The 12,707-nt window shown below is 39.1% G+C and overlaps 1 protein-coding gene across 3 annotated transcripts; it reads right to left on the reverse strand.

Moving 5' to 3' along the window:
• Positions 1–854: 854 nt before the first annotated feature.
• On the reverse strand, positions 855–6,737 carry LOC115680956 (protein BONZAI 3-like). Of its 3 annotated transcripts, none has more exons than XM_056310211.1 (16): positions 6,347–6,735; positions 5,479–5,526; positions 4,752–4,900; positions 4,602–4,650; positions 3,816–3,872; positions 3,520–3,699; positions 3,282–3,416; positions 3,133–3,194; positions 2,963–3,059; positions 2,771–2,885; positions 2,597–2,673; positions 2,340–2,477; positions 2,051–2,215; positions 1,853–1,966; positions 1,644–1,740; positions 855–1,200 (listed from the first exon to the last, which is right to left on the reverse strand). In XM_056310211.1, exons 1-16 carry the CDS (start codon positions 6,527–6,529, stop codon positions 1,094–1,096), a joined length of 1,773 nt encoding a protein of 590 aa, XP_056166186.1. In that variant the 5' UTR covers positions 6,530–6,735; the 3' UTR covers positions 855–1,093. The 3 variants fall into 3 exon arrangements, with proteins under 3 accessions (XP_056166186.1, XP_056166188.1, XP_056166187.1); XM_056310213.1 differs by lacking the exon at positions 6,347–6,735 and adding an exon at positions 6,239–6,286; XM_056310212.1 differs by lacking the exon at positions 1,644–1,740 and having other exon boundaries at positions 6,347–6,737.
• Between the last annotated feature and the right edge of the window lie 5,970 nt (positions 6,738–12,707).

Here is a 12,707-nt window from a genome sequence, read left to right on the forward strand (position 1 = left end):
TTTTCTCTTTTTTTTTTGTTGTCACAATGACTGTGTTGCATATGTGCTTTGTGGAGTTGCTAATTGATGACTAATCAGCTTTTCAATGAAATCACAAGTAGCATGATCTGCATGGTTTCTGCGTGGCGCATCAATTGCATCTCATTAGCCGTGTCGTAACCCATCGTAAATCTATTCAGATTATCGTAATACACTCAATGTGTCTTACGCTAAAAAATGTCGTGGTTTATGATATATTCAATCTTGTTCGTATTGACAATCACATGTTTTCAAATCAATGACAAGTTTCATATAGAGCAGTATAAAACTTTAGATAGGCTAGGTGTTTTGCAGTAAATTTCCAATTTCAGCGCACCTTCTTATCAATTCAACTAAGAAAGAAGACTAATTGGTGAAGTTCCTTTCTAAATAATAAAACAAAACTAAATGAAACTCAGTTAATAAACCCATTAACTATGTGATTGATTACATCCTATAGTTTGGAAGCTCATACTTTGGTCTTTGAAGTATCTTTTCCAATCTCTGTTTCCATCTTTCTTGGCTAAACGAAGTGTGCCATGAAAATAAGCAGTAAGTACGAAATATATTCGACACTCCCCATTTTATGTGAAGCACGTAAAGAAGAACGAGGAGTCGCGAAAAAACTTTAGCGATAATAAGCAAAGCAAGCGTTCTCAAATTAAATGATTTGATGATTGAAAAAATAGCCGAGCATGTAAAATGTATCAACTTTTGTCTTATTGACCATAACACGATGAGAGTAATGTCCAATGTAGGACTTTGTCTTTGTCTACTCTAAAAAACTTGAAATTATACTAGATGTACGTATGGTCAGTCATTTTGTCAGGAGCAAATACGAAGCTAAACTATACTTTATTCCACGAAATTGTCAACCATATTCACAATCTTGCAGCACGATGAGCAATTTACAGGAACGACATTTAGGCATATCAGACCGCTTTGTCCTTTCCTTGTTTTAGCTTTTCTAAAGAAGCAGCTGTACACAAAACGAGACTGAACATAATCCTTCCCTTGATTATCTTTTGTGATGTTCAAGGAACTTCGGCACAAATGGCACTTTGCTGAGACCTGCTCAAAGAGGCATTTGGGTGCGTGGTTTTATTTCTCTAGCCCGCATGTAGGTCAGAAATTGTCCAGGAAGCTCCTCCAAAAGAGCTTGAACGACTGATATACTCCCACCTGCCAAGGACATTATAATTTCGCTTAAGTTACTGTCAGACGGAAGACAAACGAAGATTTATCAGGAACTCCTAGACTATTTTAATGAACTTATACTTGCTTGCAAAACCTTTTTCTGTTATCACCAAAAAGGAAAAGTGAAAGAAGCAACCAAATACAACTTTCAGATTAATTGGCTTTTAAGACAACATGCCAAGATACAATAAAGTCAGAATAAGTAAACAAATGAACAAGCCTATGGAAACCAAGGAATCTACAAATTCAACATCGAGTCCGACACTAACATCCTCCAACTATACCATGATGACATTACCATGAATGTCAGGTTTTCAGCCTATCTCGGCTAAATTCCCAACAGTATGGCCTGACATGAACATCTATCTCAATTAATGAAGCTAAATGGATTCGTTGGACCAAAAAAAGTCACGAGAAAATCAACTTACGATGAACTTCTCGCATGGGAACAAACTGTACAATGTCTCTCGTGGCTACACGACCTGTAGAGCTTTCTAATCTAATTCCATTGTCAGCATCAAGTGTCTGTCAGGAGTAAATAAAATAGACCGTTTAAGTTCTCTAAATCCTCTCTATAAGAAATATTTCGATGTCACGCAATAGGAAGTCTAACTTAAATGACGGAAAACAAACCTACCTCCATTTGTTTGAAATCTGCACCTCCAACTCCAACTATCAGAACTGAGAGTGGAAGATCTGATGCCCTCACTAATGCATCCATGGTTTCTTGTTGATCGGTGAGAACTCCATCCTAAACAAGAAGGGGAAACTACTATCAGCTACACAGAAAAACATATAAAAGCTAAGAAAGATTAAATGTTTGCTTCCACTTTACCGTTATTATGAGCAGAACGTAGTATTTGCTCTGGTTATAAGAAAGTGATTGGCCTGCAATTTGAGCAGCCCTATTGATCACTGGACCAAATAAAGTGGGTCCTGCCAGGGCAACATTGTGCAAAGCACCAGCATAAGCAGCCATGATGCCTTCGACTCCTTCAACCTATCAAGAAAGAGAACTGTGAATTATGGAATTGGATATGATGTCCCAGAGGTTCTTCTATTACACTCCCTGCTCCAAAAGTGAATATACCAATGGAATTGTGCAAAGGTCTCAGTTCACCTACCTCATAGCCATCTGGACTTCCATTCAAGTTAAAACAGTGTGATACAGTACCACCATATGTCCTTCCACCAAATCCCCACGCAGAAAATCTTCTATCCGAATCATAAAATTGTATCACTTCTCCAACTTCCATTATAGCCTAAAATGTTTGCAACATGAATTAGGCAATGGATAGACTTATGACATCAATTGATTATAAGGACAGAAAAAGAATGTCAACCGACAACCAACCATGTTTAGGAGGCAAATTAAACATACCTGCTGGTAGGAATTATATCTTCCCGAAGGATCAATGTAATGCAAGGAATCTGGATTTCTGGGATTACCATTTGAAGCTGAAAAGTCCCGAAGCATCGGAACCAAATGAGATCGAGCATCAAAGAGATAAGAGTTCTTTAGGATAAACAAATATTCAAAGGACTAAGTAAGTACCTGTAAAGTCAACAGCAACCATAAAATTAAGCTCAAAACCACTTGATATGTAATCAAGAAAGCTGTATTGTTCCTTCTCACAGAATTGATCCACAAAAAGCTGACTCTTCAGAACCTAAACAGACAAGTCCTAACCTGATCAGAGGGCTCATCAGAAAGAAGAGTATAAAACTATTTAGGAATGACAGACACCTTTTCATGGCCGTGATGAGAAGCTGGGAAAGTAAAATTTGCACCATTTCTTTCTTTGTGAAGTTTCTCCAAGTCTGCCATGGACTTCTGAAGTTGACTGTGATAAACGAGAAGCAAATTAACATACAAAAAGCCTAAGTACTACAAATTGCGTGAGAATAGGCATTTACCCTATAAGTGCATGGTTCCCACTAGCATTGAAGTCAAAGCACTCAATGACCAATGGATTCTCCTGCAACAAGCCTTACAGTATGTCAAATCACTAGCGCCTCCAGTAACATATTAGACATTATGATGACAAGCTCTGTGTAAAACTCGCCTTGCTCCCGAATTGCTGCATGCTTAGACATAAGGGCCTCCAAGTAGGGTTCAAATTGTTGTTGATAACTTCGGTTTTGCAAATAGGAAGAGGACCCCCAGACTCAACTACTCTGGATATTCTCAGGAAAGGATCCTAAGAAAAGGTAACACCGGAGAACAAGATATAAAGCGATGAAAAACTGTGGCAAGGAACAGTATCAAACAGGACCTTTGAATAGAGATTTTGGAGAGCTTACACTTTTAGAGAACATATCTTTGTTTTCCAACTGGGAACAGCGAAATGTTATTTCAACAGCAGTCCTGGCAGCAACAGATTCCTCGGCATGGATAGTCAGAGTACCCAGGTTTCTCACGCCTACTTGTAAATTTTTATTATGAAGCGACAGGGTCAAACTCCGACTTTGCTTTGTGACTATCTGCAGGACATAGAAAGGAGAAGATTCATTGGACAAGCTCTAGATGGATTAAATTTGTACTTCACTGAAAGTGCATGGAAAATGACACGTTCATAATGTGATCTGGGAGTAAGTACCTCTGACAGCACACAGCTAGCTTCTCCTAGAAAATCTTGGTCCGTCAGCTTTAATGTCTGCAATGGAATCTCCCAATTTAAGAATTCTTCATGGAAGGACAAAAGGCAAATAGAAACCCAAGTAGTCTGAATGGACTATTAAATACTTCCCAAATAAGTATGATTGCAAGAATAATTGCAAGTCATGATTGCTTAATTGCCATTTAAAATTTGAATTCCTACGCAAACATAAGATCTTCCAATGCATTTGTTTTGTTTTTCCAGAATTCCATGGACGTAACAATCTGTAGACTACAAGCCAGCTAAAGCCAGTTCACCCCGGGAAAAGTGTCGTCCAACCACATTTGAACATCAAAGGTAAGAAAAGATGAGCATTTATCCTTACATATTCCTACTTCCTGACAAAACCAAAAATTCAGTCGACTTATATAAGTCGGAGAAACTTGGCACTCGATCTGAGAGCACTCCCTATATTACTGCAAACTGTCTCTGCATTTTCATATAATTTTAAGTTAAGACCTCTAGGCCATGCATAGCACATCGCTTCACACATAAGATTTAGAGGGGAAAAAGAACCAAAGATAGAAAAAAGAAACAATGCTAGTGAAAATCCGAAAAGGAATATCAAAAGATATGAAATGACCAAAATGACCGACACACCTTTACAGTTGTTAATGCATAACCAGAAAAAGCCATGCATAGCACGTGGCTTCAAAGATAAGATTTAGAGGGGAGAAAGAACCAAAAATAGAAAACGATATGGAATGATTAAAATGACTAACACACCTTTACAGGTACGTTGTGATATTTTGTGTCGACATCATATATTTGAAAGCTGAAAAGAGATGAAAACAAACAAACAAATGGGTTTACATAATGTAGTCAAGGCAAAACACAGACTGATAAATCATACTTTGCTATACGTGCAAAACTCACACCAAATGCTGAACAGTCTCAAAGTGATAAGCTATAGAAATCTTTACAATCCATGCGGGATCCAAGCTATTTAATATAACTTCTGTCCTCCCAAGTTCCTCAAGCATCCCATCTCTTTTCCTCAAGTACACAACTGCCATTGGATCACTCTGCAAGAATCAATTAATCAAAGTTCAGAAACCATTAAGCAAGCTCGAATTTGGGAAAAAAAAGAAAACAAAGAGAGGAGGAAACACAAACATGAAGAAATCTCCTAGCATCAGTCATTTATTGTAATTATGAGCTACTTAACAATATTAGTTCAGTTTCTCACATAGCCTGAAACTTCATCAAGAGTATATATGCAAGTTTTGACATGAGCTGAAGTGATATGACAGAAAGACTGGCAGATGACATTTCCCATATATGAAGCACACAAGTGACAAAGAAAATAACATAATATACGCAAGGAAAGACTGTCCTAGAAGTGTTTTCTGCATCACTGATTAGTCTTCCAGTCATAAGGTAATTTAGCAACACACCAGTACTGAAGACACAAATAACAGAGATCAACCATTAATTCATACATCATATGCTGTGATGTCCTAAGAAGAAGAAGTCATTCCCTTCTGCGACAACCAAATCAAAAAGAACCAAGAAGATCCCAGGTGAACGTGAAAGCAAGATGCAGACGAAAAATAGTAGCAAGTTGAGAACACCACATGCAGTGCAAGAAAATGTTTCTCACCTTTGACATGACGTCTCGATCACGTAATTTTGAAGCAGATAAGGATAACTGCAGCAAAGACAATAAAGCACATCATACAAACTGTGGGCACTATATTTCAAGATTGAAACTCATGTAGAACACCATATGCAATGCAAGAAGTTTTTGGTTGGAAAGTCCATATGCTTAATTTGTACTAGCTTACTCCTTGATATCCTCTTTGTATCTACGCTTAATCAGCGACACCAAATTTAAGTTTCATAAGGCCACACGCAATTCAGATAGTTAAAAACTGTTTCTGCAGAACGAATGATGTGATTTTGTATAAGTGCAAGGCTTAATTAGACTTTTGTCTTAATTTAGCAACCCTTTTTGAATAAAAGATGAGAAATTCCGACTAAATTTCTTGCGGCATGTAATTCTCGTCACTTGCATGAGTTCCAAAAGGCCACAGCTCAAGAGGCAGGCTATGATTGTGGTTCGAAGAAAAGAAGAGGAATTTACTGAAAGTCAAGTCTAACGAGGAAAACAAGAAGGAAACTCCAAGTAAAGGACCGTGTTGGGACCACATAATCAGGAGTTCTTTAGATCATGCGCAAAATTTGACATCAATTCGTTCAAATAGCGAGGTTTGAGCAGAATCCACATTGTGAAGAATGATTCTCAAGTAGACAGAGAGGTTTTTCTGGCTGAATCCTCGCTTTCGCCCGAAACAAGAAGAACAAAACACCGACAAGCGACAACATTGACTCATGTCCGAAGAACACGAAGCCAGAATCACCACGGCATATTCCGACAGTGACCGTGAATGCATGCCCAAAAAAAAGAAGAAGATTTCAGAGTGAAAGGAAAGCGCGCATGATCACACGAGCAGAGGAGAGACACAAACCTCAATTTGGGAGAAGAGAGCGGGTTGACCGCGAGCGCGGAAGAAGTGGTCAACCGCGTCGTTGCGGCCGCCATTGTTGCCTCCTCCGACTCCTCCTCCAACTCCTACTCCTCCTATGGGCCCCTGTCGGGTCCCCCCGACCGCTTGTTGACCACCTCTCACATCCGAAAAGCAACTCCCCATCCTCTCTCTCTCTCTCTCTCTCTCTCTCTCTCTTTATTTCTCTCTCTCTGTCGATCAGCTCCAATTTCACCTCCTTCGCAGATTCGATTCACACCCACGATCCCTCTCTCTGTCTCTTCCCGTCTCTCTCTGAAAAGCCCTGTTTTTTTCCCTCACAGAAACCGCTCCTGGTGAAATTTGTGGCACCCACTCCTTCTCTGCCTGTATATAGTTTGACAGAAACGCGAAAGCGCGTGGGGTCCGTTGTGACGTCTCGATCGAGACTACTACGACGGGCCTTATCCGAACCCACGAAACGAACCCACGTCGAAACGATCGCGCGCACAGCGAAGGGAAGTAAAATCTGTTTCCTTTTGGAAGGCCGTAAGAGAACCGTGTCGGAAACTGAATCAAGCTCGAAGGTTTGCGCGTGTCCTGGGATTCTTGGTGAAGTTGGTTGCCATATATAGAGATGAGGGTGCAATCCGACGCGTGATTAGGTGTTGATTCTCACGTTGGACGTTTCCCATCTTTTGTTATATCCGTTTACGACGACCATGACCAGCACGGGGTATACAAACCTTTGTTGGGGGAAGTTGGGGAGAGAGGGGAGAGGGAAAGTAGACGAGGGAATGAGAGGGAAAATGATGGATTGACCAAGAAATGTGTTGAAGTCGTGCTGGGTTTGAAGTCTTGTGGAAATTTCTGAGAAAAAGCTTGGGATGACCTCTGACGCTTGACCACATGGGTCTTTGAATAAGTTCTTGGATAAGGTCAGATGCCGGAATTTTGACTCTCTGAATCGCCGTGGGGAGAGAGACAGAGGAGGTAGCAAAATCGTTCCGTGATATGTTCTGCAAAATCGTTCCAACATCATCGTTTTTGGTCTTTAGTTGAATGTGTAACGAAGGAACACGTGCGAGAAAGTGCGAGGATGTTGTATGTGTTGAGTTGGCATTCACTATTGAAGCTCTCTCTCTCTCTTGTCTTGTATAAATGGATGAAGTACTGTTAGGGTGCGCATGGCAATGATTTTATGTCCGGGAACTGATTATCCTCATAAATGATTCTTTTTTATTCTGTGCTCGGGAACTGATTTTGAACATTTAAAACTGTTTGGTAACGGCCCAAAATTTCCATTCCTGAAATAGAAAAAGAACATAAATGCGTTTGGTAACGGCACAAAATTTCTTTTTATTAATAATATTTTTAAATATTTATTTTTTCTTTTCTTTTTTTCTTCTCCTCCTTCTTGGCCATGGCTGGCGAGGGTGTCGCGGCCCTTGCCGGCTTGGGCGAGGGTTGCCCTTGCCGGCCTTTTTCAGCCTCGCCCGAGCTGGCGAGGGCCACCCTCGAGGCTTGCGGCTTGGGCGAGGGCCGCCCTTGCCAGATCTGGCGAGGACTGGATTTTTGCCGTTGCCCTCGCCCAGGCCGCGAGCCTTGAGGGCGGTCCTTGCTAGCTCGGATGAGGGCTGGAAAAGGCCGACGAGGGTCCAGCCCTCGCTTGTGGCTAGCGAGGGCCGCGATGCCCTCGTTGGCCCTCGCCTGTGTCGCTGGTGGCCGGCCAAGCAAAATGAATGAAGAAGAAGAAGAACAAAAAGAACGGGAAAGAAGAATAAGAAAAAAAAAATTTCTTTTCCAATTTTGATTCTAGTTCCCAGAATCAAGAAGCTACTTTTTTTTGCTTCTTGATTCTGAGAACAATTTTTTGCAAATTTGTGTCTGGGAACAAAAAGTTTACCAAACGGATTTCTGTTCTAAAATTGATTCTGGGAATAAAAGAACAGAAATTTTCACTGTTTGGCAAGTTGCCAAACGGGCCCTTAGCATGATTGTTAATCCGATCACGAGGTTGTGAGTTCGCTTTTTAATCCCTCGGATGAGATTTTGAAGCGTTATTTCTTTCGATGTTTAATTTATTGCACCCTGGAAAGCAGCGTGGTATAGCCAATTAGTAAATGCCGATGCTCCTTTGAATGGCTGGAATTGTCATTTGAAGAACAGGGCACATGCTTGTGTGTGTGCAAAAAAAAAAAAGAGACAATGCCCACGATAAAATGGCGAAGTGATTGAAAAAGTGAAAAAGAATTGGATGCCGATTAGTTATGAATTTATTAAGTTGTAAGATTTGTAACTACGAGCATCTTACTCAAAATTTTAATCATCACATTCATTTTATTGCGATAGTACATTATATTAAACATGGGCATAAGGGTAATATAGATAGATTATTACCTTTAAAAGTAGCATCTCCCTTTTCGTATAATGATACGGATACAGATTATGACACTAAGTATTTAATGGACAAATTATTTATTCAAGAAATTATTGACCCCTCAGTTCCCTTCCCCCGACCAACACGTGCAATTGGACTTAATCTATCTAGGAGAGCATTAGAACATGAAAGATAATGACATGTCGGTCTCTGAAATGCTGGTTAATTACAGATTCTTAACAATAAAGGTAAAATTGGCAAAATTATTGAGCTAGCATGTAAATGCATAAATTAGTGTTTGCCTGGTGAAGACAATGAGAGCATTCGATTAATATTTTAACACCGTATTTTTCTAAAGACTAAAAGGAGACTATATATACTCAAGAAATTGTCTCTCGATAATGTGTGGCTAGAGAAGTCTTTAATTTGTTTAGTCACAGGCATGACAGTTCAAATTACACTTTTGACAAGTGCACGAATATGCTTGGATCACTCAATCCTATCTTGAGCTTCATGCTCCCTAATGAAATCAACAGATTAAAGAATCTTAACTGTTATAAGAGTTATACGTGACATCACACATCTAGCAATTTACCCCATGGAAAGACATATTCAAATATCACAATAATTAAAGTCACTCGATTGGAATGATAATCTCGAGTTAATATGTATAAATGTGATAATAAGTCTTATTTTATCCTGTTGTCTTTTGCCCCTCCAAAAGTTTTATCATATTTCGTGGATCTTTAATCCTATATTCGAGCATTCCTGGTTAAGTTGAACCTAAATCCAAGCCAAGAGATTGCACATATAATTTGTTGGTGATCAATGCCTTTATCTCAATTTAATATTGTCCAATCAAAAGCAAGTGAAAGAAAATGGTGAAGTAATTGGAATAGACGTCCAAAGACAAAATCTAGTCATTATCTGACTGCTAAAACTCATTTCGGTCACCAAAGGATCTGATTTAGTTTGGAAATTTGATTACTTCGATTTCTAATAGAAGTTGCATAATTGGATACAAGATCAATGTCGTCTAGTTATGAACTGCTCTTAGCCGCTCTTAGCCATGCTCTCTCTCTCTCTCTCTCTCTCTCTCTCTCTCTCTCTCTCTCTCTCTTCATATCATGAAAGGCAGGCCAAAGAGCTCACTGAATTAATAGTCTTCTTTATGAAGACAAACTAACCCGGATGATTTCCCTGCCACATGATATCAAAGCCTGACCTTCGCACACTTGGTATCTAATTCAAAAGTCGGTCGTATAGTGCACATATCTAAAAGGGGAAATAACATAGTATAGTTACCCGATTTAGTACTGTCGTGACAAAAGAACCAGATGTCCTATAAGAAAAGAAGTTCATTATATTTTGCCAAAAGAAGTGTCCATGCAAAAACCACTAACAGGATCATACTAAAAGAGAATGCTGGTCTCATAGTGATGGACGAAGGAATTGAGAACCTAGCCTCAAGGAAATAACTGTCACATGCGCTCCCCAAAGTTCTGCGAGGGATGTATCTCGCAAAGCCAGAGCATAATTTTAACTGCAGTCGAGTGGATGAAGAAATTTATTCCTACATGCCAAACCGCCAAGAAAATGGCAGTCCAAGGCTGTTAGCGCTAGCAGCATTACATTACAAATCCAATACCAACGGTAATATAGGAAGAAAAGGTCCCCGCAGTCCTTGACAATTTCGCTACTGCGCAAGATGATGATCAAGAAAAGCTGAAAGAGCTTGAATGCAACTTCTGTATGGGACCAGCCAATTTCTGATCTTATCGTTGTCCAGTAACTGCAAAACGTCATCAGAGGGTAACACATCAAGAAGAAGCACATGGTTAACGAAATGGTTGCAGTTGGACATCTTTTTGAAGAATGAATGTTGGCCTCCATGATTTTTAACAAATATTCCGTCTGTTATTTAGTAAAACATGCACGCCAGAAAATGATGAGAAGGCTGCTGTTGGAGTATCTTTTTTTGAGACCGATCACTCATTAGAGAGTCGCGATCAATTCTTGAGCTCTGTAGATGTGTGCTACATTGCAGATGTCCACGAAATAGGAAAGTTTCTGAAATTCTAATACTGGGGCTTTAACTAAAAGACCTTTTGATCAGCACTTGGGTCTTTGGCCCAAAAAGAATTGTGTTACGATACTTATGTTTGGAGTCAGGGTGTTCGTACTTCGTAGTGGCAATTAATTTTACCTGATGCCACTCTTTAAGGTCAATTGTCGGTTTTGACTCTGAGTCACTGCGGAGAGGGAAGAGCTAAGCATTAGGTCGGACCGTGAGGTTTACATTTTACATCTATTATTAGCATGAAATCATTCATAATTGAAGATTTTTAATTCATGCTTGATGCTTTTAATAAATGATTTAATATTTTGGGATGTGTTGGTAATTTTTTTATATATTTTTTGATATTCTCAGGAAAGGATCTTAAGAAACCGGAGTACGAGAGATAAAGCAATGAAAGGTATGGCAAGGAACAATATCAAGCAGGACATTTAAAGAGAGATTCAAGACAGCTTACACTTCTAGAAAACAAATCTTTGTTTTCCAAATTGGGACAGCGCAATATTATTTTAACAGCAGTCCTGGAGGCAACAGATTCATCAGCATGGTTAGTCAGAATGACCAGGTTTCTCCAACCTACTTGTAAACTTTTATTAAGAAGCGAAAGGGTCAAACTCCGACTTTGCTTTGTGACTATCTGCAGGAAATAGATAGGAGAAGATGCTTCAGACAAGATCAAGTGCATGGAAAATGACACGTTCATAATGTGATCCGGGAGTAGACACCCTGCCGGCACACAGCTGACTTCTTCTAGAAGCACATAAATAACATTTTAGCATGCAATCTTATCATTAATTATGTTAAATTGTGGACATTTGGCTAGTATAGAGATAAGCAGTACTTTAAGTGCAAACATGTCATGGAAATGACTATGGTGCTTTAAGTTTGTGAGCTATTTGAAGTATTTAGTGAACTCATTGAAACAATTGAAGAGTCAGATTACTTAGAACTCTTAAGATTGTGGACCCCAAATGTATTTTTCCCTAGCTAGGAGAGAATATCACTTCCTAATCCAATTAAGAAACAATTAAATAGCCTATATTGGCGCTTATGGAAAGAGCTATGAGGATGAAGCACCAAGAAGCTATGAATACATCTAAACTACAACAAAAGCAGAAGATCAGAGTTCAAGCATTATCTGATAATAGCAGCTAGCAAGTGAGCCTTTCTTCATAATACTAACCTTCTGATGAACATATGAAATTATAGTATGCTCAGTAGCTGAGTGATCCTTAGATCATCTGCTTTTGCAGTATGCTTAGTAGCTGAGTGGACCTTAGTTCTAGCTTGAACTCATTGCAATTTAGAGAGACTCTCACATCGGCATGGTCAATACTACTATTGTGGTAAAAACACATAGGGATATTAGAATGGCATCAAATTGTACAAAAAGTACTTCTCAGTTTCCACCGAAGTAAATCGGCAAGAATCAACGTTCAAAAGCAGTTCATCAGATAAATTCATTTTTCAATGAGGCTTACTCTTCTTGTCCAAGATAGTCAAACTCAGGAACAGAACAAAAAGAATGACTAAACAACACTTCATATTTAGAGTCAAAATTTTCTACAAGAATACAGTGACCAAATCATTTTATATCGAGTTAATTGATTATATATTATCAAGTCACGAAGGCAAGCAAAGTGATATCTATGTATCTATATGCTATGAATTGAAATAAAAGAATTGATTGGTAAACTAAACTAACTTGAGTTTATGATAACTTGAGTGGGATATTACTTCCCAATCCATATGATAATGGTACTTTAGACCGTCAAGAGCTGTGGACCTAATCTTGTGAACAATTGTCCGCTAAAAGAAGACAAATGAAAGTAACCATCATGGCATCGACATCCATAATGTTTTAAATGCTGGAGTCAATGTCCACACTAGGTAAAATTGGAGAAATA

The sequence above is a fragment of the Syzygium oleosum genome, unplaced genomic scaffold, assembly GCF_021117445.2.
Source record: "Syzygium oleosum isolate NSW1041296 unplaced genomic scaffold, Sole_v2.1 Sole_v2.03, whole genome shotgun sequence".
Lineage (NCBI taxonomy): Eukaryota > Viridiplantae > Streptophyta > Magnoliopsida > Myrtales > Myrtaceae > Syzygium > Syzygium oleosum.

Bases quoted from the DNA above. Each gene is read 5' to 3' on its own strand.
- LOC115680956 (XM_056310211.1), bottom strand. From the start codon at position 6,529: ATGGGGAGTTGCTTTTCGGATGTGAGAGGTGGTCAACAAGCGGTCGGG. The intron at 3,700-3,815 runs GTACTTACTCCC...TATGTCCTGCAG, and splicing joins CTAGCTGTGTGCTGTCAGAG to ATAGTCACAAAGCAAAGTCG. The intron at 3,060-3,132 runs GTAAATGCCTAT...CGTTTATCACAG, and splicing joins GGGAACCATGCACTTATAGG to TCAACTTCAGAAGTCCATGG.